General features: G+C 41.4%; 1 protein-coding gene across 2 annotated transcripts; it reads right to left on the bottom strand.

Moving 5' to 3' along the window:
* FEM1C (fem-1 homolog C) lies at positions 1-27,958 on the bottom strand. Of its 2 annotated transcripts, XM_062189299.1 has the most exons (3): positions 27,840-27,958; positions 26,586-27,303; positions 1-4,685 (listed from the first exon to the last, which is right to left on the bottom strand). In XM_062189299.1, exons 2-3 carry the CDS (start codon positions 27,127-27,129, stop codon positions 3,376-3,378), a joined length of 1,854 nt encoding a protein of 617 aa, XP_062045283.1. In that variant the 5' UTR covers positions 27,130-27,303; positions 27,840-27,958; the 3' UTR covers positions 1-3,375. The 2 variants fall into 2 exon arrangements, with proteins under 2 accessions (XP_062045283.1, XP_062045284.1); XM_062189300.1 differs by lacking the exon at positions 27,840-27,958 and having other exon boundaries at positions 26,586-27,459.

Raw genomic sequence — 27,958 nt, 5'->3', positions numbered from 1 at the left:
TTTTCCATTGTGTGACAATTTATTGGCTGGCATCTGAATACAGTACTTCTTTTGAAAAATACACAATGGGAACGGACAAAAGGGAGAGAAACATATTGTTTAATGATACATGAGGGCAAAAAAGTAAATAAAAAAGAAGAAAAAAAAGAAAAGGTGACGGCCAATTATTTTCAATTTCCTTAGTATCTAACTCTAAAATGGTTACAGTCCCAGGCAGTAGTGCTGCTGTTACCATGTGTAAGTGTTATTATCTCAACCAGCCCCCACAATTCTGAAAAAATTAATTAGGACTATTACACCTGCATAAGGTTTTAAAGAGCTACTTTCCAAACCTAATCTAAATGATTTTCCCAAGTCGTAGTAGACGGTCTAACATACCACACATTAAAGGTTGTCACTTTACCAGTCAGCAGTCACTCAACTCCAAAACCACAAAGGGCACCAAATTATCTAGGTGATTTGGGCCAATGCCGATCAGATTTACGGATAAATTTTAATCTTTAATCCATTTGTCTTTGTAAAGTAGACTGGTATCTAGTCTGAGTCAAATAACCATTTCTTTCAGAGAAACGATGAAAATAGTGGGGATAGCTAAAAATCAGCAGCTTGCAACAGGGCAATTCTGCCGAAATGTCATCAAAAGGTACACGTCAGCTCCAGCCCTCTACAACATACAGCTTAGTTTGACTCAAGTAAGTAGAATTAACTCTTGAATTATTACATTTATTCATCTATGGTTAACACAACACAAATTCAAGTGTTTTCTTTTATTCACTCATGACCTTTCTGAGGATACCTTCTGATGAAGGCCCTGCAGTCCCATTTATGAACCAACTTTCTCTAAAATAAAATTATGGGCAATTTTGGCTCTTGAGCTGACTCTTTTCAAGAGCCCCTGATGGCATCTGTGGAGATGGCAAACAGAAGGGAGAACTGGATCTGGCCTGGAACAAGGTTTCAGCTTTCAACACTGAGGACTCCTTAGCTCTAAGTCATCTATTTTTAGTGGTGGGAAAATGCTATTTAAAGAAATTCTTAATTTATGCCAGAGAGGCACAATTCAGGTTCTCCTGCAGAACAGTGAAAAGTATCTTTGTCTAAGAGCTATAAGCCCCTCCCATCCACCCTCTAAAAAGCAGGAGGAAATACTAAGTCACCTAAAAGCCCAATTGCCATCTTTCACACGAAAATTAATGAGATCAACTAAAGTAGGTTCATTTCACTGGCAAATTCTTCCTTTGTAAAAAGAGTAGCTCATGCATATAAAACTCTTATACCACAAGGTGAGAGGCAGCTGATTTCAAAATGATGTTTGATATCTCTAGAATATTTGTCTATATCACAAATTACAATATTTTTAATATATGTGGCAGTCCAGTATTTCGTCAAATTTGCCCACAGTAAGAACTAACCCTCTTCATTAAAAGGTTGAAGAGTGCCCACTCACATCCAATCCACCTTTTACAATGGTGAAATTCCACTTACAACCTAGTAAAATGAGTATCTTTCAAAAAATTAAACTCGGTTATTTAACCAAAAAGTCTAATGTTCTAATACTTACTTACTATTCTTCATTACAGGTTTACTATAATAATGAAGACATACCTAATATGACTGTTTGCAATGACTCCTTAAATCACAATACATCAACCCTCAGAAAAAAATGTCCACACAAAAATCCAAGTGAGTGACCAGGCTCACTAAACTCACAGGTAAACTGCACTTTTCTCAAATCAATAAGGAGCTTTTTTTATTCAGAACAACTTCATCAAGACAGCTGTAAGGCAAATACATGCCATCACAAATTTCATTCTGAATAACAGTAAAGTGCTGAATGATAATTCCTGAATCTTTTTAGTACTTTGCATTTATCTTTTCTGAAGTTAAAAGAGCCCTTTCTGTGGCATTTAGCAAATCTGTTTTAAAAAGGAAGGAAAGGAAGAAGCAAGCAAGAAAGGAGGTAGGAAACAAGGAAGGAGGGAGAGAGGGAGGGAGAGAACCAGGAGGGAGAAAGAGGGAGGGAGAGAAGAGCAGGGAAGAAGAGAAAGAAAGGAAGACAGGAAGAGAGAGGGAGGGAGGCTTAAAAAAAGGATAAAACAGGGCAAGGCAAGACTTAAACTTTCAATAAGGGAACAGAAGCACTGCAACCTTTTGTGTTTAAGTTGGGTGACAAATATTGAGAGCAAAATAATTCATGCAAGTTATCTTTAAAGGTATACATAAGCTTGAAGAAAGAAAGAACACTGTTGCTGATCTTTGATACTATGGCAATAAACTGCATACTAAAATACCTTAATTATCCTAGATGCCTAGATCTGGCTTGGCAAGCATCATGCCACTGACATGCTTTAGCTCTTTTTGTAACTAAAAGTGATTTGCAGTTCAATTACTGAGTATGTCAATGTGACTTGTTAAGCTGTGTGATAAACTTTAAGGTTAAATTTAAGCAAATTCTCTACACCGAGTCACACCATCAGCACAAGCAGGACGACGCTGGTGCACATGAAAGGTGGGTCACCTTAGACAGCCTTCCTTCCTTTGCCCGCATCGCACACTAAGATGACAGACCTCAATTGCAACTGGGTTAATGAGAACAGATCTGTTTCCCAAATTTAGCACACAAGATTTTCAGTGGATGAGAGAAACCTCAGGTGTAAAGGAAAAAAAAAAAAAAACAAAACAAACAGAAAAGCTTGCACTCCAAATAGCTAACCTGTGGGCTCTAGAAATTGTCATGCTTTAATAAAGCAAACTTCGTAACAAACTCAAGAAAACAGTGTTCTGAGTTAAGTTGACCAACTGCTGCATAGAAAATGTGCCAACATACAACAGTCCAGTTTAAGCCGGTGCATAGAGAAGATAAAGCACTTATGGTAACTGCAAACAGTAACAAGTCCATAATGTTTGTACAACCTAGCATGGGCCCATAAGGGGGAAAATTGTAGTAGAAATGGTTAGGGAAAAAAATAACGTGGAAACAGGGGAGAAGCTTGAAGAAAGGGAAGAAGCAGGAAAAAAAGACCTTCAACTGTATAAAATCCACAACCGGTGTAAGTATAAAGATACCACTGAAAAATGGTTAACTCTGTCCCGAACACCCCACAGCAAACAGAATCAGAATGGACAGCCTTTGGCAGACAATTTAAAAAATTTGAATATGACATTTCTTAATAATTCACAAACAATATATTATATGGTACATTTATATTAAATACTGGGAAACCAATCCTGTAAATTTGATGCTTATAATGCTTTAGCCAATGAGAGCACAATGATATCAAGCTAAATGAATGCTGGTGTTATCACAACAGTGCTCATTTATGAAACAACTGTCACCAATTCGTGCTTTAACAGTGCGAGAACACAGTCAAATTATCATCTATGAAGTGAAACAAAGGTCTCCAGCTTCTCTGGGATATGCCCTTTATAATATATCCTATGACTCACTATGACACGAGCAGCGAGACACTGCAATGTGGTGTGATTTATGGGCTGGATCAGATTCTTAGCTATTTCCTTCTCGTCCAGCAAGTCACTAGCAGTTTGTTTGTGCAAGTTTGTGGCATCAAAATGGGCACCTGATTTAATAAGGAGATTCATGATGTCTGGATGGTTGTTCAGGGCGGCGATGTGTAGGGGACTGTTGTCGTCGGAGTCTCTGACGTTCACATCAGCACCACATTCTATCAATATGGCAGTCACCTGCAGAGATGGAAACTTACAAACAGGGTACCGCCCTACACATGTTGTATTCTTGTCCACAGCCAGATGAAGAGGGCTAAAGTTATTCTTTCCCCTCGGATGCAGCTTAAGAAACCTATATATAGTCTGCTTTTTGAAATGGTCCTGTTCCAGAGTACAAGGAACTTTTTCTAGCAAGCAAATTAAGTGCAAAATGATGGAAAGAGCCTTATTCAGCTGCAGCGGATCAGCCGGACACTGAGTTTGCTTGATGGCACGTTCGATTTCAAGGACGCTTTTGCACAGTATGCCCATAAGATCATCAAATGTTACAGTCGTGCCCAGCAGGCCTTTCGCCCTATCTTGGAGCATAAAGGAAAAGAGCTCTGCGAAAGATAACAAGCTACTGGCAGTCATGGGGCTCAAAGGGTCCAGATTGTTCTGCTGCATGTCCAGAGCGTACTTCCACAGGTTGATGCATCGCTTGAAATTCCCCGAGTCTGCATAGACAGCCCCTCTGTACCTGATGTAGTAAGAGGTATCAGGGTGAGAAGGACCGAGGATCCGTTCTCGGATCAGGAGTGCCTGCATCCTCATCTCGTCAGGGTCGGCGATGAGGCCTTCCAGCTCTTCCGCACTGTTGACCTCCTTGGCGTAGTCGTAAGCCATGATCAGCGTCTGCGGCACCGGCTTGCTGATTATATTCGTCCTATCACTGTACCTCATGTTCATAGCCTTTTTCCAGTACTTCAAAGCCCCAAGCAGATCTCTTTTTTTGTCTACAAACGTCGCTCCCAGGAGCTCTAGAGCATTGATGCGTTCCGTCTTGCTGGTCTGTGCATGGTGTGTCAGAAAATCCACAATATTTGTGTGACCAGTCACACTTGCTGAGAGAAGCGGAGTCATTCCATAACCATCTTTCTCCATCTTGGCACAATACATAAGCAGCATCTTCATGATGTCCAAACTTCCGGATTCTGCACAGTCATGCAAGGCAGTATTACCTTAAAGAGGGGGAAAGAACATACTTTGAGAGACCAGGATATAATTAACACTAATAGGTACATTAACCCCTAAAGAGGAGCAGGCAGCTCCTACCCACCCTCTGAGAGGACACACTTTGATTACAGATAAGAGAAGGAAAAAAGGATCCTCAGCACCTACAACCAGTATCTGATACACAGCTGGCGCTGATAAATGACTGACAAGTTACTTATGTGAATATTTCTAAAGTCACCAGAGGAAACACACAATCCATGGCCTCTTGGTGTTTTTCACTAATGTTTTCAAGTACATATTCTATGACTAAACCCAGGAAAAATAAAACTAACCAGCTAGTCACAGTTTTGCTGAAAGCCATTTAACTCTCTGGGTCAACGTACAGTTACAAAAAAAGAACCAAATAGTCTTTTTTAATATCTAAGATTCTTTCATTTCATTCTCACAGTAGTCAGAGTTTAGTATTTCTGACTGCCAAGTTAAACTTCAACTGTTCTAGCCAAAATTCTTCTTAACATACACTTCTCCGAGAAGCTCCCATAAGAAAAACAAGTCCACTGAAATTTGAAAAAACATGTGGGTGGTTCAAAATGAATTTTAAAAGGAGACATCTGAAGTGCCCTTTCATAATGGATCACTTCCCATTGTAATTTAATGTTTTAAACACTCTGTTTAGATGTACTGAATGTTCTAACAGCATCCTAGTCTTCCCACACATGGATCAAAACTGACAACAGGCACATTAGTAAAATCCATACGAAATACATTAAGACATGATAAACACCAGGTATTTTAGCTATCTAAATCCAATGATAAACATTTTTATCAATTATCAAAATAGAAATTATCATGCAGACCTCTGATATTTACATACAAAGTCTACAACTTCAACAGTGAGTCATTTTAGGCACGTTTGTAGAAGAGTTAACTTGGCAGGTTGAGAATGCGTCCCCAGAAAGAGCTATTTGCAAGGGTGACCTCTGGCTGGCATCTGGGAACGTGCTTGGAGAACAGCTCTCTAGCCTGATAAAACTTTCCCAAAGGATAAGGGCAGTACAATGCACCTAAACTCCGTGTGCTAATAACGCAGTCTATGCTGAACACCCAGTTTCCTTCTAGGAAATTCTGGCTGTGTACTGGGGAGAGGTGCCTACGTGACCAGCCTCCAACAAAAGCCGCAAGTGCTGAGTTTCTCACGGGTTTCCCTGTGCAAATATCACAGACGTGCATTTTTGTGGCTGTGGAACAGTGTGCCTTGCATGAGATCACTGAAGATGAGACACAAAGCTCCAGATCACACCTGGGCCCTCTCAGAATCAGCTGTGTGTCTTCATTCCATTTACTGTAATAAACCTTAGCCATGACAGTAACTATGGTGAGTCACCTCCAAACATGGGGACCCCCAACACATCATGTGTATCAGAAAGTAGCTTAAATCTGAGTACTGCAAAGAGGAAATTTAATTTATAATTTAAAAATTTTGTCTAAGTTATTATACATTAGGATTTCAATCTTCCCACACATCTATCCTATTAGTCTTCTATGATATCTGTAAGGACCACATCATTATTGAGGATATGTTTATTCTGACCCAGGATTTTGACAGTTATAATGAAGTTCTGTCTGATGAAATGTTTTAGCAATGTGTAAGGGAACCAAGTACCAAGAGCCTAGAACTTACTACAACTGTTCACTAGTCTGAAATCATTTCAATTAGACACTACTGCTACACCAAGCATATTTTTAAAACTCTTGAATCGAGAGGTCCTGCTAATCCTGTTTTTTCTAAGAAACAGGATACATAAATAAAGAGAAATCTGAACATAAGGAGAAGGTTTAGATGGCATTCTCTACTCTGGGTAAAATAAAAATGCAGCAAAAGCCACTTTCAAAACTAATGTCTGTATTTCCATATTTATTGAAACACTGTAAGAGTATATGTATTTTGAATACACCCACATATTGAAAAAAACTGTGACTCAAAGGAAGACTTTGGCTAGTGACAGCAGAGGTCATGTGATCGTCCTCCCACTAAGACCTAGGAAAGCTGGAAAACAACAGCATGTAAGACACCAGGGGACAGTACCCTAGAAAACAGACAAGTAGAGGGGCCACATCCAGAACTTGGGGCAGCTTTACCACAGTGGCCTCCACTGATGTGGAAGACAGCTGAAAACAAACCCAAACAGAACCTGACAGCCTTGCAGACTAGAGAAGACAGGAGGCCACTCCTCCTCCAGGAAGGAACAGAAATTCAATTCAACACTCTAAGTCAGAGTTACAGAGAGGGAGAGACACAAAGAGACAGAGGGAGAGACTCCCTAGATGGTCGCAACAGCCAGGACTGCGCCAGTCTGAAGCCAGGAGCCTCTTCCAGGTCTCACATGCGGGTAGCAGGGGCCAAGCACCTGGACATTTTTCTTTTCTGTTTAACTATTTATATTTATTTATTTATTTGAGAGGTAGAGTTACAGTGAGAGGGGGAGACAGAGAAAAAGATCTTCCTTCCGTTGGTTCACTCCCCAGATGGCGCCAACAGCCAGAGCTGTGCCAATCCAAAGCCAGGAGCCAGGTGTTTCTTCCTGGTCTCCCACTTGGGTGCAGGGGCCCAAGGACTTGGGCCATCTTCTACTGCTTTCCCAGGCCACAGCAGAAAGCTGGATTGAAGAGCGGGATTGAAGAAGGGCAGCCAGGACTAGAACCAGTGTCCATATGGGATGCTGGCACTGCAGGTGGAGGATTGACCTACTGCGACATGGTGCCGGCCCAGACCTGGATCATTTTTCACTTCTTTTCTCAGGTCATTAGCAGGGAGCTGGATGGGAAGTGAGTCAGGCAGGATATGAACAGGATCCCATACAAGATGCTGGCTTCATAGGTAGCTTTACCCACTATGCCACCCACAAGCCTGCAAAACCATCTCAAGATTGAATTAAAATGACCCAGTATTGCTATATATAGAAAATCAAAACCAGAAACAAGTATAAATACTATTTATAGGAAAGTATCATAACATTAGGTCTCAAGCTATTTTTAATATTCTTCTTATATAATTCTTGGTATCCAATAAAAAATAATGGACAGAAAACAAGGAACCATAATATAAAAAAGAGAGAGAAATAAAGGATGACAGAAAAACCTAACATGAAAGCCAGATAATACAGTTATTCAAACAGACTTTAAAATAGTTATGGTTAGCATAGTCTAAGAGTTTTTAAATTGAGAATTCAAAAGAAAACTGTGAAGTATAAGAAAGCAGGGGCAGGCATGTGGTGCAGCAGCTGACATACTGCCTAGGGCACCCACATCCCACAGCAGAGTGCCACATGTGAGTGCCAGCTCCTCTGCTTCCGATCCAGCTCCCAGCTAATGCGCACCCTGAGAGGCAGCTACTCGGGTCCCTGCCACCCACATAGGAGATCCAGATGAACTTCCTGCCTCCTTCCTGGCTTCAGCCTGGCTCAGCCTGGCTCAGCCTTGGCTGTTGCAGGCATTCAGGGAATGAAGCAGTGGATGGAAGATCCGCCTGCCTTCCAAATAAAAATACATTTTTTAAAAAAGAAAAGCCACGAATCTCAAACTTAAAAGAGAATCAAATGGATATTTAGAAATGAAAAATTCAGCAGGCAATTTTAATGCAGATTACATACAGCTAAATGGACAATCTGTGAACTAGAAGACAGACCCAACGGCATTACACAAAAGGAAGCATGGAGCAGTAAGAGGATGGGAAGGCAGGAGGCTGCTGAGACAATGAACAATGTCAGAGGGCTCTGGGTATTTAAAATCAGAATTCTAAGGGAAGGAAGCCAGCCAAATGATCTACCAACAGCTTCAGAATTCCTGAAGTTGATGAAAGATAAAATTATAAACTTAGTAAGTTTTACAAACTCCAAGATAGATAAAAAGGAAACCACATTGAAGCACACCATAGTGAACTGCTGAAAACCAAGTACAACGAGAAAACTCCTAAAACCAGAGGAGTGGTGGAAATTTCATGAAAAAGAGCAACCATCTAACATTGACAGCCAAGTCTTCATCAACAACTCAAGCCAGCAGACACTGAAAAGCACAACAAGGGGAAGCACTGCCAGTCCAGAACTCCACCCTTGCTTTACAAACCAAAGTGACACAGTGAGAAAGAAAAGAAAAAAACACAGATGTTTATCACCAGCTGACCTAAACACTAAAGAGTGTTCTCTAGGCAGAAGGACAGGCCACATAGAAGGCTGAGGCCGGCACATACGTCAGCCAGAGGGTCACCTGTCAGTGACTCTAAATACAAACCACCCTCAGCAATGCCTTATAGGGCCTGAAATACATACAGGAATAAAACGCTTGAGTGGTAGTAAGGAGAGTGATTCCAGTGTCCAAAGAGCCCTGCACTGTGGGAAAGAGGTGAAGGTGGAAATATGTTGATAAATCAAAAGTTGAATATGCCTTATCTGAAATGCCTGAGACTACAAGTGATTCAGATTCGAGATTGTGAATTCTGGAATATCTGCATATAAGTAACAAGTTATCATGGGGATGAGACGCAAATCAAAACACAATTCATTTCTTTCGTATATACCTCTATACACTGCCTAAAGATAATTTTATACAATTATTTTTAGTTATTATTTCAGCCTTTGTTTTGATTATGCAAGTGTGGAATTTCCCATTTGTAGAATCATACTGACACACAGTTTCAGATTTTAGAGCATTTTGGAATTCAGGTCTCCAGATTAGCAGTGCTCAACTTGTACTAACAGGATAACCACTAAAATAAATGTTAGAGAATATGTTAATATTACATTTTATCTGATATAAAGGAAAAAATGAAATCTAAAAAGGAAAAGACAAAGGAACACAAAACGATTAAAAATATTTAACTAGCAGATTGAAATCTACATATATCAGTAATTACACTGCATGCAAGAGAACTAAATCATCCTATTGGAAGACAAAAACTGTGAGATTAAAAGTATAAACACAGAAAACTCAAAGACATGCTTTAAAGGAAACACCTCAAATGTAAGAATAGAGCTATGCTGGATATAAAAAGATAAAAAACACCCAAGGCAAAACTAATACTAAGAAAGTTGTCTGATATTAAAACAGCAAAGTATACTTTAAGGTCAAATGCATAATTAGAACTAAAGGGAAATGTTTAATAATGTTATAAAATTAAAAGCACAAACACATAATTCTAAATTCATTTTTACCAAATAATACAAGTGTGAATTATTTAAAGCCAAACACAAAGAAAATCAGACCCAAAACCATAGTACACATCTGAACATATCATATACAGACCAAAACCAGTGAGAATAAAGATTCCAATAGAATTAGCAAATCTGATTTAAAGGACATATTTAAAAAACATTGGACTCTAACCATACCAAATATTATTTCTCCTCCAGAACACCTAGACCATAAGCAGATACTGATACAAATGGTAGCACCAAAATCATTGGGTCTGTTCTAAGTCGCAACGGAGTTAGAAAAACAAAGAGATAACAAGAAAAGTCTCTGTACACTTGACATTTAAAACTTCACTTCTAAATAATTCATAGGTCAAAAAAGCTCAATGAAAATTAGAACGTATCTTTAGGGGCTGGTGGTGTGGTTAAACCATTGCCTGTGACATCAGCATCCCACACGAGCACCAGTTCAAGCCCCAGCTGCTTCACCTCTCATCAAGTTCCCTGCTAATGCACCTGGAAAAGCAGCAGCAAATTACCCAAGCGCTGGGGCCACGGCCACCCCTGTGGGGGACACGGATGAAGTGCTAGGCTTCTTGCTACAGCCTGGCCCAGCCCTGGCCAATTGGGCCATTTGAGGGGTGAATTAGTGGATGGAAGATCTTGCTCTCTGTAACTTTGCCTTTCAAATAAATAAATAAATCTTAAGGGAAATAAAAAATATTTTAACATGACAATGAAAACACTAAATAACAAGTCTTGTGGGAGCCATCTAAAACTGTGCTTAGAGGGCAATGTACACCATTAAATATATGTAAAAGAAAAAATAAGAAAAACTTAAAATCTAAGGTTACATCTCAAGAAGTAATGGGAAGAAAACAGCAAATTACACTCAGAAAAAGTAGAAACAAACTGTTAAAAAGCAGAAACAAGAAAGGAAAAGATACACTAATACAACTTTTAAAATTTTCTGTATTTTATTTACTAGCTGTGCCCTTTTTAATCTTGTAACTATACAAACAAGACAAATTTATTTTATATACAAAAATAAAATGGTAACCCATAAACCCATGGCTCCTAAATGCCATCTCAGTACTGCTCATTCCTGAGGCCACATTTTAAATACCAGTCATACTAAACGCTAGTGAACAAATTACATCTCCTATCAGCCAAACTTCAAACAATCACATTGCTTTCTAACTCAAAAGCTTTCATGTTGCCTCCAAATAAAGAGCAGAAAATCTTTAAGAGTGCTTTCAAAGGTCTGCAGCATGGACTGTCACAGCATGGTTTGTGTGGAGGGAAGGAAAATGAGGAAGAAATCCAGTTCTAAAAAGTCTGACCATGGGCGGCCAGCACTGAGGCATCGCGGATGAAGCCATGGCCTCCAGCGGCTTTGAGTCCCAGCGGTCCTGCTTCTGTTCTAGTTCCCTGCTTATGCGCCTGGGAAAGGAGCAGCAGATGGCCCAAGTGCTTTGGGCCCCTGTACCCACATGGAGACCTGGGATGAAGCTCCAAGCTCCTGGAATTCAGCCTGGCCCGGTCCTGGCTGTTGCAGCCATTTGGGGAGTCAACCACCAGATGGAAGATCTCTCTTTCTCTGAAATAATAAACTTAAAAACAAAACAACAACAAAAAACAAACCAAAAAACCCTGATGTGTGAAGTAAAACTTAATTTCGGTTAACAGGGATACACAGAAGAAACATGATGCTGTACAGATTTTTAAAGACTGAGAAATATTTCCCTACCCTACCTCCCAGCCCATTTCTCATGAATGATCCACTGAGTCCAACCCAGGAACTGGCAAATTCTCCCTGTGAAGACCAAAGAGCATTTTAGGCTTTGCAGGCTATCAGGTCTCTGATGTAACCACCAAAACCTGCCAAGCAATAATAAAATAACTGCAGGCAATATATTAAAAATAAATGGAGGCCGGCGCCGCGGCTCAATAGGCTAATCCTCCGCCTTGCGGCGCCAGCACACCGGGTTCTAGTCCGGTCGGGGTGCCGGATTCTGTCCCGGTTGCCCCTCTTCCAGGCCAGCTCTCTGCTATGGCCTGGGAGGGCAGTGGAGGATGGCCCAAGTGCTTGGGCCCTGCACCCCATAGGAGATCAGGAGAAGCACCTGGCTCCTGCCTTCGGATCAGCACGATGTGCTGGCCGCGGCGGCCCTTGGAAGGTGAACCAACGGCAAAAAGGAAGACCTTTCTCTCTGTCTCTCTCTCTTTCACTATCCACTCTGTCAAAATAAATAAATAAATAAATAAATAAATAAAATAAAAAAATGAATGGATATGGCTGTTTTCCAAGAAACTCCTTAGGAATTCCAAAATTTGATTCTCATGTAATTTTCATTTGGTATAAAATGTTTCCCATTTTGTCCCAATAATTAAAAAATGTAAAAACCATCTGCTAATTCTCTGGCAGTACTGGAAAGGGGGCGGGCCAGACTGGAATGCCTGGGCCACAGCTGACGTCTCTGGATCAGCGCTCTGACCTAAAGAGGCTGACAACCCTGCCCATGAGGGCAGGTTCTGCCTGAGCCGGACCAAACTCCAACCTAAGCATTTCCCCCTGCACCAGTTCACATGCATCTCCAGGCCCTGCTCTTGATGTCCTTATAATGCAGTCTCTTCTTTACCTGTTTGACTTCTTGTCTCTAGCTGCACCAGCCTTTCCAGCTGCTGGGACAGGCCTTCCTGGATGTACACAACGGGTCACTTGTGAGGATGATGGTGACTGACGGTCACCCACCCCGGCAGACACTCACCTAACATCCACTGTCATAAAAGCTTAGAATAGTACAATGTTGTTGCTTCACACACATGTTTTCTTACCTCAACTGTCTGTTCCCAAACTGCAGAGATCCTTTGCTTTGTATCCCAGAAACAAGCAGCACATTGCTCAAGCTAAGGCAGATTCTACATTTTTAATACTGGTTTCCCAAAAAGTGACTCAAGCTTTGCTTCTGGGGACAAAGTAAGTTCAAAAAGGAAAACCTCAGAAGAAGGGGATTCTATCAACCACAATAGGCTGAGTAGACAACCACCATATTCTGAGGCCCAAGAAGGCCCTAAAGGTTAGTTTGTGAGTTACAGTCTGGAGCATTAAAGCTTGGATGGCAGGGGAGGGGAACATAACTTTAAAGCAATTATAATTCTGTATGTCATTTCTCCAACTCTTTTCACTACTTTATTATATTTTTCATTGACATATATGGACTATTTATGGGGTACAATATTATAATTTGAAATATATATATCTACATATAATGTGCAATGGTCAAAACAGGGTAATTAGCATTTCCGTATCCTCAAATATTATCATTTCTATGAATTGAGAACCTTCAAACTCTTCTCTGGTTATTTTGAAATATGTAATCAACTAGTACAGATTATAGTTAGCCTCCTCCCCACACTCTCTGACACCCATTACCCACCCTCCCTTTATCACCCCTTCTTCCTCCCTTTCCTAGCCTCTGTCAACTCCTATTTTCCTCCTACCTCTATGTGATCAACTTTCTTAGCTTCCAAAAATAAGAACTTTGAGAATTTGTCTATCTGTGTCTAGTTTATTTCACTTAATTTTAGGTCTTCCAGTTTCACCCATGTTGCTGCAAGTGACAAAACTGTACACTTTTTATGGATGAATTACATTCCAGTATATATATATATATAAACCATATTTTTAAAAAGTCTATTCATTCATTGATGGAAACCTAAGTTGATTCAATTTCTTGGCTATTACAAATAGTGCTGCAACAACCATAGGATCCAACTATATTGATAACATTTATTTCATTTCCTTCTGATTTATACAGAATTATGGGATTACTGGGTCATATGTAGTTCTACTTTCAGTTTTTTAAAGAATCTCCACACTGTGTTCCATAATGGCTATCCTAATTTATATTCCTACCAACAGCCTGGAAGATTTCCCCATTCTCTGCATCCTCACCACCATTTCTTTTTTTTGTTTTGGTAATATAGTCTAACCAGAATAGGATACCTCAATATGGTTTCGATACATATTTCCTTGATGATCAGTGATGACAGGTATTTTTTTCATGTATTTGTAGGCTGTCTACCTTCTACTGAGAAATGTCTATTCAGGTCATTTGTCCATTTTAAAATCTGATTACCTGTTTTTCTTGCTATTGAAGTGAAATCCTTATATATGCTGGATATTAATCCTTTGTCATAGGAGTGGCTTGCAAGTATTATCTCCCATTCTGTTGGTTGTCTCTTCACTCTGATGACCGCTTCCCTTGCTATGCAGAAGCATCTTTTGTTGCCTGTGCCTTTTCCTATACCAATATCTTGATGAGTTTCCCTCTGTTCAAGTCTTTTAAAAAGTTATAATCAATACATATATCATTATCTCCTGTTTTTCACATCCATCTTTGTTATGTTACTATGTGGTATACATAGCTTCTATGAACTACACAGATACTACATAATCATTATAATGGTTTTACAGTGAAAGTTCAAGAATGGTTGGCATAACTTCATTAATATAAATATTTCCCTATTGGTGGACATCTGTACTGCTTCAGAATTTTCACTATTAAAATTAATGTCTGGGGGGTGGGCATTAGCCCAGCAGCCTAGTTTTGATTCCCAGCTCCTGATTCCAGATTCTCACTAGTGGAGACCCTGGAAGACAGTGGGAATAGCTCAGCAGTTCCAGTTCACATGGATGACCTGGACTGTGTTCCCAGCTCCTAGCTGTTGAGTGTATTTGAGAAATTATTGGATGGGAGTTCACTGTCTTTTTGTCTTTCTCTCAAATGATAAGGTCAGAAAAAGAGATGGCAGCAGGGAGAGTGGTTAACTACAAATGGACATGAAGGAACTTTTTGTTCTTACTTTTACTATAGCAATAGCATATGTTTGTCAAAACTTAAAGAACTATGAGTTTTACTGTATGTGAATAAACAATAAATGATCAAAAAAAAAAAAAATCAATGCCCAGCCCAAATGTGTGATGACTTAATACATCTTTAATTCACTCCAAAGGGATAATAAAAATTTTTTAAAGTTCCACTTCCAGAGTATTCTTTCTTGTACTATGTTTATATCTTTTAATCTATATTATCTCTATTACTTGGTAAACAACATTTTTCATGTCTGTTTATAAACATTATTTTCTTTTATAACATGTTTCTGACTATTCATATAAAACACTTTATAAAATAATAGCCAGATGTTTCTTATATTTAATATAAATATTTTGCTCTACTAGTAGTTTCAAGAGTGTTCGATATGCTATATTAAATGTACTTTCTAGTGAAAAATCATTTCCTTCCAAGCCAAATTTTAAAATCAAATTACTCTGTATTTCTGACTAGTTTTTGAGAAGTTATATGGCAATGACTATTAAAATCATATTTAATGGTCATTCTGCTTGTAACATCATTGGTCTAATTTAATTATATTGATTAGCTTGATCACTGACGGTCATTTTTGCCATGTAACATCAATAATTTAAACTTCTGGCACATAACAATATATTCCAAGTACAATAAATATAATATCAGGGCAGATGTTGTAGCACAAGAGGGTAAGCTCTTGCTTGGGACACCCGCATCCTATACTGGAGTGGTGGTCTGAGTCCCAGCTGCTCAGCTTCCAGTTTGGCTTCCTGCCAATCATCCTGGGAGGCAGAAGATGATGGCTCAACTGCTTGGGCTCTTGCTACCCACATGGGAGACTGGAAGAGTTCTAGGCCCCTTGCGTCAGACTGACCCATTCTTGGCTGTTGCAGGCATTTGAGGAGTGAAGCGGCAGATGGAAGTGTGCATTCTCTCTCCCTCTCTCTCTCTATTACTCTTTTCAAGTAGATGAAAATAAATATTAAAAAGTTACAAAAATACAATGATTGTACTTCCAAAAAATGTTGGACCTCTATCTTATTATGGCTTCTTTTTGTATTCACAAAGTGAGAAAGAAAATGAATGAAAATTCAAAAGTATATACTCCCAGGCATACTAGATGAAATTTAGCACTGAAAGTTAATAAATCTACTTTAGCTTAAAAACAAACAAACAAAAAAAGCCCACCATATTGTATTATGTAATTCTAAATGCCTGATCAAGAAAAAGTTCTTTGGAGACAAAAATTTTCAGGCACTGTATTCATAAAGGAAAATTTTTATTTCTCAAACACCTATTTGTTAAATGGACATTTCAAGCTAATGGAACAATATCCAGTATCAATGTAGTAAAGCAGCACTTCTGTAGAAAGCAAAAACAGCCCGAAACTGCATTAATTTTCAACTATGTAACACAGAAACAGTGCTAAAAATTTTGGAAGAACAAAAAAGAAAAAAAGCAGCTATATCCCTTGAAATAGTTATTAAGAGCTGGAAACTATGAAGTTCACATTCATAAAGCATGGCAGTGTTGCTATTCCTCAAGAGAGGCAGTTTTCACTCCTATTCATTTTAAAGAAATCTGTAATATTTTTAAAAAATAGTTTTATGTGTTTATTTTCAGCTATTTGAAAAGCAGAGAAAGAGAGAGAATCTTCCATCAGTTGGTTCACACTCTAAATGTCCCCAACAATCAGGGCTGGGATACCCACTTGGGTGGCAGAGATCCAAGCACTCAGGCCATCCTCTGCTGTATTCCAGGATGCATAGCAGGAAGCGGGATTGCAAGCAGAGCAGCTGAGACTCAAAATGACATTCCAGTATGGGACAAGGATGTCCTAAGTGGAGGCTTAACCAGATGCACCACAACGCCCATCCCATTTATAATCTTTTATTTATTTATTTTTTTAAGATTTATCTATTTATTTGAAAGACGAGAGTTAGAGAGACAGAGAGATCTTCCATTAGCTGGCTTACTCCCAAAGGATCGCAATGGCCAGGCCAAAGCAAGGACCCTGGAATTCCATCCACATGTCCCATATGGGTGCAGGAGCCCACTGTTTTCCCAAGAGCATGAGCCTGGAATTAGATCAAAAGTAGAGCAGCCAGTGGCTGGTACCGTGGCTCACTAGGCTAATCCTTCGCCTGCAGCACCAGCAGCCCGGGTTCTTTGTCCCAGTGGGGGTGCCGGATTCTGTCCCAGTTGCTCCTCTTCCAGTCCAGCTCTCTGCTGTGGGAAGACCTTTCTCTCTCTCTCTCTCTCTCTCTCTGTCTAACTCTGCCTGTCAAAAAAAAAAAAAAAAAGTAGAGCAGCCAGGACATGAACTGGGGCCCATATGTAATGCTGGCATTCTAGTGCAGTGACTTAACCAGTGACACCACAACATCAGCTCCACAGGTAATCTTTTGCAGCAGGCACATAAGACATTAAGAAGTCATGCTCAAATGTGATTCTTTATGTGCCTAACAATGGGGGTCCATCTTTTTATCGAAATAAGTAGCCCTTGAACTACCACTATTCTGATTAAGAACTAGTTTGAGGCCTAAACAGATGTTCTAGGTTTGACTGAAGTACAAATGGTTATTATCAATCAACCACTGAATTAGTAAAAATTTCTACACAGCATTTATAAACAACACAACATGGGCAATATTACTAAAACTCACTAGAATATCAACTAAATCAGATTCTAAACCACCTTTCAAGCAGTAGACAGAAATAACTGATCTTTTCAATGAAACAAAAATGTCCTCATCAGGACTGCAGAAATAGTGAACAAATACAAAATACTTGTTATAATTTAAACAGCTTGGCCGGCGCCGTGGCTCAACAGGCTAATCCTCTGCCTTGCGGCGCCGGCACACCGGGTGTTAGTCCTGGTCAGGGTGCCGGATTCTGCCCCGGTTGCCCCTCTTCCAGGCCAGCTCTCTGCTATAGCTCCTGGCTTCGGATCAGCACAGTGCGCCAGCCGCAGCGGCCATTGGAGGGTGAACCTACAGCAAAGGAAGGCAGGAGCCAGGCGCTTCTCCTGGTCTCCAATGGGGCACAGGGCCCAAGCACTTGGGCCATCCTCCACTGCCTTCCCGGGCCATAGCAGAGAGCTGGCCTGGAAGAGGGGCAACCGGGACAGAATCCGGCGCCCCGACTGGGACTAGAACCCAGGGTGCCGGCGCCGCAAGGCAGAGGATTAGCCTGTTGAGCCATGGCACCGGCCAGTAACTTTCTTATTTAACCCAAATATTGCAAATGATCTATGGTCAAACTTTAAAAAAAATCAATTTTTAAAATAAATATCCAAAATGCTACCTATCTACCTACCTATATATATATATATATACACACACACACACACACACATATATATACCATCAAAAAAGTAAAAAATATTCAAAGAATTGAAGAAAATACTTACAAATCATGTAGCTAATAAAGAACTTGTATTCTGAATATATATACAGCTCAATAATAGAAAAATATAACTCAATCAAAAATGTGTAAAGGATATGAAGGCAGTTTTCCAAGAAAACATAAATTGCCAATAAGTAGGTAAATGAAAGACGCTCAACATGGTTAGCCAGGGGAAAATATAAACCAAGTCACAATGAGCTGTCAGGTCACATCCCTGAGAACAAACGCTGGCGAAGATACGAAGAAACTAGGACGCTCTTGTGTTATTAATAAAAACAAACTGTACAGCCACACTGGAGAACAGTTTGGTAGTTTCTCAAAAGGATAAACAGAGGGGCCTAGAACCTAATAATTCTACTCCCAGGTATATGCCTAAGAGAAACGAAAATGCACAATTACAGAAAAACTTATATATGAATATTCATAGCAGCATTACACAGAATAGCTAAGAAGTAGAAACAATCCAAATGCCCATCAACTGCTGAAAGGATAAAAGTGGTATACATAAATAATGGAACATACCTTAGCAATAAAAAGAGGTAAATACTGACACATGTTACAAAATGGGTGAACCTTGAAAACATTATGCTAAATCGAAAAAGCAAGTCACAGAGGGCTGGTGCTGTGCTGAGAGGGCTAAGCCTCTAGCTGCAGCACACATCCCACAAGGCACCAGTTCGTGTACAGGCTGCTCTTCTTCCAATCCAAGTCACTGCTTATGGCCTGGGAAAACAGTAGAAGATGGCCCAAGTATTTAGACCCCTGCACCCAAGTGGGAGATCGGGAAGAAGCTCCCATCTCCTGCCTTCACATTGGCTCAGCTCTAGCCATTGTAACCATTTGGAGAGTGAACCAGTGGATGGAAGACCTTTCTCTCTGTCTCTTCCCTCTGTCTATGACTCTACCTCTCAAATAAATAGAATCTTAAAAAAAAAAAAAAAAAAAAGGCAAGTCACAAAACATCACACAGTATGTAATTTGCTTTATACAAAATGTCCAGAATAGGTAAATTTATAGATACAAAAAGGAGATTAGTGGTCATCTAAGATTAGTACAGCTGTGGGGAACAAGCAATGATGAAAACCTGATGTCGGGTCGGTGCTGCGGCACAGTGGGTTAAGCCACTGCCTGCAGTACCAGCATCCCATATGGGCACCGCTTTGGAGTTCTGGCTGCTCCACTTCCGATCCAGCTCTCTGCTCCGGCCTGGGAAAGCAGTGGAAGGTGGCCTAAGTCTTTGGACCCCTGCACCCACATGGGAGACCGGGAAGAAACACCTGGCTCCTGGCTTCACGGCTCTAGCCACTGCGGCCAATTGGGGAGTGAACCAGCAGACTGAAGACATCTGTCTGTCTCTATCTCTGCCCCTCTGTGCATCTCTGACTTTCAAATAATAAAAAAAAAACAAACTTGATTGCCGTGATGACAAATGAGCCCATACATATTTTTAAGAAAAAGCTACTGAATAGTACACTTACAGGTAAGTACCACATGAATTATATCTCTGTAAAGCTGTTTAAAAACGAAAAAGTCAAAATTATTTGTGTTTTTTGGTAAAAGTTTAAATGTTAAAAGAGAACAGTAATGAGAGGGTCTTTTATTCTAACGGGTTTGGTTGGAAATGCACAAAAACAATACTCATCTCTCCTCTTCAGATTACTACTATGCTTGGCAACCCCTTCTTCCTCAACTGTACAGCTGGATAGAGCTGTACCTGGGAGAGATCCACCTGTAAAGATGGGGACAGAGGTGAAGAGCTCAACCACACAGCAATGCTGATCCCAAATATTTTACTGCCTGGATAGCTAACTGGTGTGGGCAGCTGGAGGAAGGAGCACTGGAATGTTTCCCTTCCCACATACAGGCTATCAGGAGAAACACGCAAGGACAGTTCACAAAAAGGATTAAAAAACAGAACCAAAGACAACCTACCAACACTACTACAATGATTTCCCTTCATTAATTTTATGTATAAGGCCTTGAGCTATACCTAACAACATAGGTCCTTGAGCTTGTAACAGTCAAATGCTAAAACCTACCTGTGGATAAGAAACTACTTTTTTTTTTTTTTTTTAAGACTTATTTACTCATTTGAAAGGTAGAGACAGAGAGAGATAGGTCTTCCATCCATTGGGTCACTCCCCAGTTGGCCACAACAGCCGGAGCTGTGCTGATCCGAAGCCAGGAGCCTGGAGCTTCCTCCGGGTCTTCCACGTGGGTACAGAGGCCCAAGGACTTGGGCCATCTTCTACTGCCTTCTCAGGTCACAGAGGAGAGTCAGATCAAAGTGGAGCAGCCAGCAGCTTTACCAGCTATGACACAGTGCTAGCCCAGGAACTGCTTTTCAAACAGGTCTTCAGGTTAAGTAGAACTTTCCAGGTGGAGAGCACTGTAGCTAAGGGATGGGGCTGAAAACAACTCTTCTGTAGACTGAAACCATCAACTCAGAGTTCAAGATAATTCTCTTTCCTGGCTATTCTATTTCACAGACTCCTTTTTCAATCACAGTTTTTCCCAAAGCAAGGGGGAAAAAGGAGGGAGAGAAGTTTTGGTCAGATCAGTATCCATGTGACTTTTTTATCTGGGCCTCTCCCTCCCTCTTCCTCCTCTACATTCCATGACATACACTGTTATCCTGATGCCTCAACAATGTAAAACTCTAGAATACCCAGGGCTTCCTGAATTTTTTAAACAAATGAACTTAATAAATCAATTTATGAAAATCTGATGATAAACTCAATGAGGTAACCACATGCACCTAAATGTTGTTAAGGAAAACTTGGCCTCTGCTTCAAGCACACCTTGCAATCATCAACAAAGGAAACAGCAGCAGGGCTCATAAAGCCCTCATTCTCATCCAGCTCCTGCTCAGTCCTAAGGACTCTCAGAGTTCAATCTCTAGGGACAGAGGGCCATAGATACACCCCTGCTGAACTGAATTCACACACCCTCTACAGATTAGCTTATCTAAGGGCACACCAAGGCACACAAGAGAAAAAAAGAACATTGGAAGGACTTGCAGGAGCAACTTGATGATTTGGGATTAAAATGTTAATGGATTCAGTTCAGTCATTTAGGCATGATTAAATCAAAATAAAAGTAAGAGTGCTGTAGTGGAATGAAATTTTGGGTTCTGTCATCCCTTTACTTTTCTCTGCAAGGCAGGTGTACTAAGGTGCTCACAGGTGAAAAGAACTTGCCAACTTAAGAACGAAGAGAGACCTCCCACTTTCAACACTTCAGGCTAGTACTGGAGCTCGCAAAGGTAACCTATCTCCACTTCCAATAGCCTAGGCTAGTACTGAAGCAAAGTAACATATCTACTACGTCCACCTTTATTTCAGTCCATTTATTCTCTTCATACCTGCAGCACAGTACTGGCAGAAAACACACATGAGAGAAGCGGAACGGAAAAGAACAGATAAACAGTCTGTAATTTACAAGGGAGATTCTTACAAATTTACAGTGGGGAAAAAATACATTGTGGTTTTTTTTTTTTTTTTTTTACCTTTCCTTAACTAAAATACACCTATTGCCCTAAATGCCTATATTATAGGACAGAAATAATGTAATGCCTTGGGTTTGCTTGATATTTTAGAAAAAAAGAAAGAAATATTTATTTTTAAGAACTTTGTCAAGTGTAAATAATTGCTGAGGGTGGTGGCTACATCATGGTTTATGTATGTTAGAAATTTTCCATAATAAAAAGGCACAAAACCTGCCCAAACTAGCTCCTTCTTAAACCCTTCTAATACTAGCTATACCGTTACATGAATTCTTCCTTTTCTGAGGCTTAAGTCTGTAGAGTTCTACCTGTACCACTCACTATTGACAGAGACCGTCTTATTTTGATGCCTCAAGTATTCATGAAATATTTAGTTCTCTACGGAAAAAAATAACAATGTTTGCCATCAAGTCGCTTATAACCTTTGCCTTTTAAACTGAACATCCAATAAGCTCAGTTACCAAACGCCCACTATCAACCACACACTTGTCCTGACGCACTGGATAAAGTCACCAGTTCTGGACCCTCAAAAAATCACAAGCTAACAGAATGCAAAGAGATGATTTTCTCTTTCAAAATCCCAGATATTACTCTTCCAAAACACTTACCAGTGCATGACAAATAAAACCGAACTTCCTTCTATGTCCTTTGTAATCTACCCTGGATGTCCCGATTTGCCCCTTAGTGGAATACACCTGCTTTCCAAGTATATTCTCCAAGCATATTTCTCAATGTGCCTGCTCAAAAGACTGGAAAACTGTATCAAAAAACCTTCTGCAAATCTGACCCCAACAATCCTTTCAAGGCCCAGTTTCTCCATTCTTGGTGAAGTGTTGCTAGTCAGTATACTCTTCCTCTAAAACCCTACAGCCTGGATTGTTTACGCCCATTCCTTTAGCAGTTAGCAAACCTGATAGCTTCTACCTTCTCACAGCCTCCAAAATGTCCAACACAATGCCTTGCCTAAGAAAGGGTCCGTAACGTTATCCATGTACTTCATTACCCAGGGTACAGACAATGACTCCTAAGTGGGGACGCTGTCTTCTTGGGCCAGTCTCCTAACCCCAACCCAGAGTCAGCTCTACGGGCCTGAAGTACTGAGTCATGCCCTGACAGCTGCTCAAATCCGGGTGTAAAAGCATGAAGGAAGGAAGCAACTTCACTTTAGATAGGCAAAGCCCTGTTCTGAGCCCAAACAAAAACAAAGCAAAACAAACACCATGCAAGTCAAAGAAAGCCAAAGCTATCCTGTGACAGCTCTGAAAGGGGCTTATCAGTTCTGATTTGGAGCCCATAGATTTATACAGGATCCAATTCCAGTCTCAAAAATCAATCAACTTTGAGTGTTAAACTGGGAGATATTCTTAAATGGCTCAAAGATTTTTCCCCTTTGGAACACTATGGGAGAAGAATAAATCCTTGCCTCTGAGATACTAAGTTCGTGGTGTGGTATTTCCAAGTATCTGAAAGAAGAAAGCACTAGGACTGCACTGACCACATCGTGGCGTAAGTGTCTGCTTATGAACCTGTCTCTCCGATCAAACCATGAGCTCTTCAAGAGCAGGGAACCAAGGACTGGACTTCTTGTCTTACTCATCTTTGTACAGCCGAAGACTAACAGCCTGGCACACTGCGGGACTCAACAAATGCTCTCTCAACGAATGAATTCCACCTTAGGTTAAAACATGTTCAAAATGCCAACAGCCTGTTAAAAAGTAATGGAAAAAAGTTAAATAATATATTCAAATGTCAACTGCCTGTTAAAAAGTAATGGAAAGTAGACGTCACATGCATTTTCTAGTTAATCAGACCAAGCACAACCTATTGGTATCTCTTTTCTTCAGAACCATTTACAAGGGATGACATATAAAATGTCCTAAGAAATTATTCCATTTTATCCCTTGTCTGATCAGTCTTTTCCATTTTTTGGGTAGGGCTCAACATGTGGGAAAGACCCTTTCTTGCTGCTCTATCAGATCCTTCGCCAGTGTCTCTGTCTCAGTTTCAATTGGTGCCTGCTTTTTAATTACTGTTAACACATTTTTTTAAAAAAGAAAAAACAAGGCCGGCGCCACGGCTCAATAGGCTAATCCTCCGCCTGCGGTGCTGGCACACCGGGTTCTAGTCCCGGTTGGGGCGCCGGATTCTTTCCCGGTTGCCCCTCTTCCAGGCCAGCTCTCTGCTGTGGCCCGGGAGTGCAGTGGAGGATGGCCCAAGTGCTTGGACCCTGCACCCGCATGGGAGACCAGGAGAAGCACCTGGCTCCTGCCTTCGGATCAGCGCAGTGCACCGGCCGTGGCAGCCATTGGAGGGTGAACCAACGGCAAAGGAAGACCTTTCTGTCTGTCTCTCTCACTGTCCACTCTGCCTGTCAAAAAAAAAAAAAAAAAAAACACCACAACAACAACAACAACCAGAATCCAGGAGAATTGACTGTCAAAGAATCAAAGCTTCATGATCAGAGTGGTGGAGAGGGCATGTATTTCAGTCTGCCCAACAGTCATGAAGAATCATGTCAAAATTCAAAGACCACAAAAAGTTAAAACAACTAAGCACACAATGACATCTATATATTTATCTATGTAAATCTGAGACTATCTGAAAACAATATGGGGTATGAAACTGGTTTTTCATGCTGTGTTTATTTTTTTTAAAGGCACACATACTAGATATTGATGCTGAGGAGAAATCTGCAGACCACCGAGCCAAAAAGAGTGCACATACACAGGCTCACACACAAGGCAACAAGGTGGTGGTGTGGGGATAAAAGGTATACTCTTCTGAAATTGCTCCAAAGCAATCAAGTTAAATATTCTTCATTTATCGGGGGGGAGGGGAATACTGAGCAAAAAAAAAGAGATTTTATATTATAGTTCTTCCTACATTGTATATCCACATGTACATAAAGTAGTTGAAAAACATAAGGAAAATAAATAGTACCAGTGTTCATCTCTCCAATGACCTAAGAATTTAAAAATACTTGACTTCAATGAGTTTATCAATAATTTGTACATAATTAAGATGTTAAAAAAATCAAAACGAAGAAACAAACTCCAAGAAGCCTTAAAAACGCCATACCTTTTAACCCCTTTGCTTTGCGTTATTTCAAAGCATGCCCAGTATTTCTATGGCTAGCTCTGCAGTGATTTTCTTAAAACAAGCATTCTCCAAAAGAATCATTTTATAAAATCACATGCTGGCATTCGACTCAACCTACCTCTAGACAATAGGGAATAAATGAAAACATTCCTAAGAAAGAACATGTATTGGAGCATTTTTTAATGATACTAAAAAACTGGAAACAACATAAAACTCCATTTAAAGAGTGCGCAGTTGTTCAAAGAGCTATGACCAATGACATTAAAGGTAACATCTATTAAGCCATAAACATGTCATATAACAGCATATAAAATAAAATTGCACACATATACCTACATGCAAAATTCAGGAATATCTTTGGAAGGATATGAGATTTTTACTTCCTCTGAAAAAATTTTTCAGAAAACAATCTTTTATCACTTTTACAACAAAGCTTTCCTTGAAAAGATTACACTATGCTCAGTAAATATGCTCAAAAATGATGTACAGCCCCTAGTTGTGTGGTTTAACTTCTCCTAAAGGCAAACCACGCACTAATACAAATGCACATTACTTGAATTCAGCAATTCCAAGCATAGGTTTTATACTACAGCCATCACCACCAAGTGGGCAAAGACAAATTTTTGTTCAAGAATATTCTCAAGAGAATTGTACTGAATGTGACCGAAATGTTGACAGACTAGATAAATTATGGATGTGCACACAATGAAATCCTGTACTGCTATGAAATAAGAATGAGGTAGCTACGTATTGGAACTGAATGACATCCAAGATAAACTAAGGTTAAAAAAAAAAGATACAGAAGAGCATGGATCAACCAACGGTGAGGAGTAAGAGAGAGGCAAACACAGACAAGCATGCTTGTATTCCCACTGACCAGCTCTACAAGGACACACAAAAACTGTAAGTAGTGGTTGCCGGGGTTAAAGTTCTAAAAACCGGGCAGAAGTTCTAGTTTTCACTGAAAACACTGTAAGTCAATTCGCGTTGTTTGAAACTTCTATTTTAAGATGTATGTCTGCTTCCTTGAAATTTTAGTAGCCTCTTAAAATTTATGAACCACCCTGCTGTTATATAAATAGATGTAAGAAAATTGGGCTTTAAATGCTTATGCTATGAAAACAGCACTTTTTAAGGCCTTGCTCTTTTTCTGCACAAAGGTGTTAATACTGTCACTTACCAACAGTCCTTGTTGCTGCTCTCTGGACTTGAGTAGCTGTAAAAATCTGTTTTCTCTCTTACTGTCTGTCCTGCCTGTTCTATATACAATGATTTGCTCTTCGTCACAAATAAATGTAGAATACGGGAGCAGATTTTCTCCTTTTCCTCTGATACTAATCCTCCCCGGTCAGTTTGGCCTTGGCCTTCCCTCGCAGAACAAATGAAATGCCTACCTAGAACAAACAAGCCGATGACTCACTGAGTAGAGTAGCTTCTACTCCAAGGCTGTTCTAAAAAAAAAAAGGAGGGGGGTGCCTAAGAAAAGTGTATTACATTTAACTCTACTGCCAGGTAAGTAACTATAAGCCTAAGGGACACTACGCTGGTAATCTTAGGGAACCTATTTCCCAGGAACTGGAACTGACTGCAAAGAAAAAGAGAAAAAAAAAAAAAAAGGCTGTTTAAAATAGCGACAGAGGTCTTTCTCACAACCGTCCTAAGTGTTATCAAACATCAGAGAGACATTCAACAAAGCTGTGCTGGACGTTACCTAAGGAAAACAGGTCCGCCGGTGGTGGCTCACTCAACACCAACGCTTCTAATTAGGCAGCAAACTTCCTGAAAACAAGTGGTACACGCTTTAAAAAACAAAAACAAAGACGCTCAACTCACCTTTCACACTTTTTCTGTTGACGTCGGCCCCCTTCTCCAGTAAGTACTGAGCGATCTCTTTGTGTCCCTTGTAACACGAGATCATCAAGCAGGTGTGCCCGTGCCGGTTGGACACCTCCAGGTCAGCCTTGTGTTCCACGAGGTACTTCACGATTTCCAAGTGGCCATCAAAACACGCGGCTCGAAGAGGGGTGGAGTTGGTTAGAGTCGTGTTGTTCACGGACGCCCCATGATTTAGCAAAGACTGGACCACCTTCAGGTGTCCCGCGGCCGACGCGGCCCACAGAGGGGGGGCTCCCTCGATGGTTTCGCCGTCGAAATTGACCGAGCCCCCGACTTCTATGGAGGCGCTGCACTGCTCCAGGAGGAACTCCACCATGTCCAGGTGCCCATACCTGGCGGCCATCAGCAGCGGCGTGGCCCCGTTGGTCTTCTCGGAGATCAAGGAGGAAACCTCCTCTTTGGATTTGCTTGCCAGCAACTTGGTGAGGAGCCGGAGTTTGCCATCGCGAGCTGCGTTAAACACTGCCGTCTTTAGATCCATTTATGTCCGGTGGAGCGGCCGCGCCTCCTCTATCCTTGAAAGCAAAGCTCCGGCTTAACTCTCTCGGGCCACACGCAAGTGAACAGGAACCAAAATTCAGCGTCAGTCACTGCACCCCAGGGCGGATGTCAATCCACGGAGAGTGTGTTCGGCATCGGGCAGCCAGAGCACCAACTAGACGGAGGGGAGGGGAAGGGAGGAAGCGGGGTGAATTTCCCAAAGGCAGGGGCGACGACGCGACTCAGGTCCTTGTTCCCTAATTCCGGGCTAGAAGCGGGGAGCAGGCCACACTCAGGAAGTCCCCCCGCCAGCCCCAAGCAGGGGCGCTCGGGCCCGACCGTCCGGGGGCGGCAGCCGGCGCGCAGGCTCCCCCGGCGACCTCGGCCGCTCCCCGGGCGCGGCGGCCAGCTTTGTTCTGGGTCCGCTCGGGTCGCGCGTCCCAGGGCTTCCCTCCCCGGCCTCTGCGGAGGAGAGCGGCCAAGGGCGCGCGGCTGCAGGCCGCGTGTGGCCGGACGGGAGCCCAGAGGGGACAAAAAGGCCGCGCCGGCCAACGCCACAGCCCGCGCCCGGAGGCCCTCTCCCTCCGCGCCCCTCGGCGCCCTCAGGAAACCCGGCGGCCCTTCTAGCCCCAGCCTGGCCGGCCCCGCGCGGAAAGGCGCCCCCAGGGGCCCCCGCCCTCCGCGACCCCGGCCCGCCGCCGCCGCCGCTACCTGCCCGGGCTAGTCCTTGCCGGCCGCCCCCTTCAATCGGAAACCGCTGTCCCCGCCGCCGCCCGGACCGGCCCGCTGCGCCTGCGGCCGCCCAGCTCCTCCATGCCCCGCGCCCCACA

This window comes from Lepus europaeus, chromosome 4 (genome assembly GCF_033115175.1).
Source record: "Lepus europaeus isolate LE1 chromosome 4, mLepTim1.pri, whole genome shotgun sequence".
Classification (NCBI taxonomy): domain Eukaryota; kingdom Metazoa; phylum Chordata; class Mammalia; order Lagomorpha; family Leporidae; genus Lepus; species Lepus europaeus.
This window is presented reverse-complemented; position numbering and strand designations above follow the sequence as displayed.

What these genes read in the sequence shown, in the direction of transcription:
- FEM1C (XM_062189299.1), bottom strand. Translation starts at nt 27,129, where the DNA reads ATGGATCTAAAGACGGCAGTGTTTAACGCAGCTCGCGATGGCAAACTC. An exon ending in CAACAGAAAAAGTGTGAAAG is followed by an intron (nt 4,686 to 26,585) that starts GTGAGTTGAGCG and finishes CCCCTCTTTAAG; the next exon opens with GTAATACTGCCTTGCATGAC.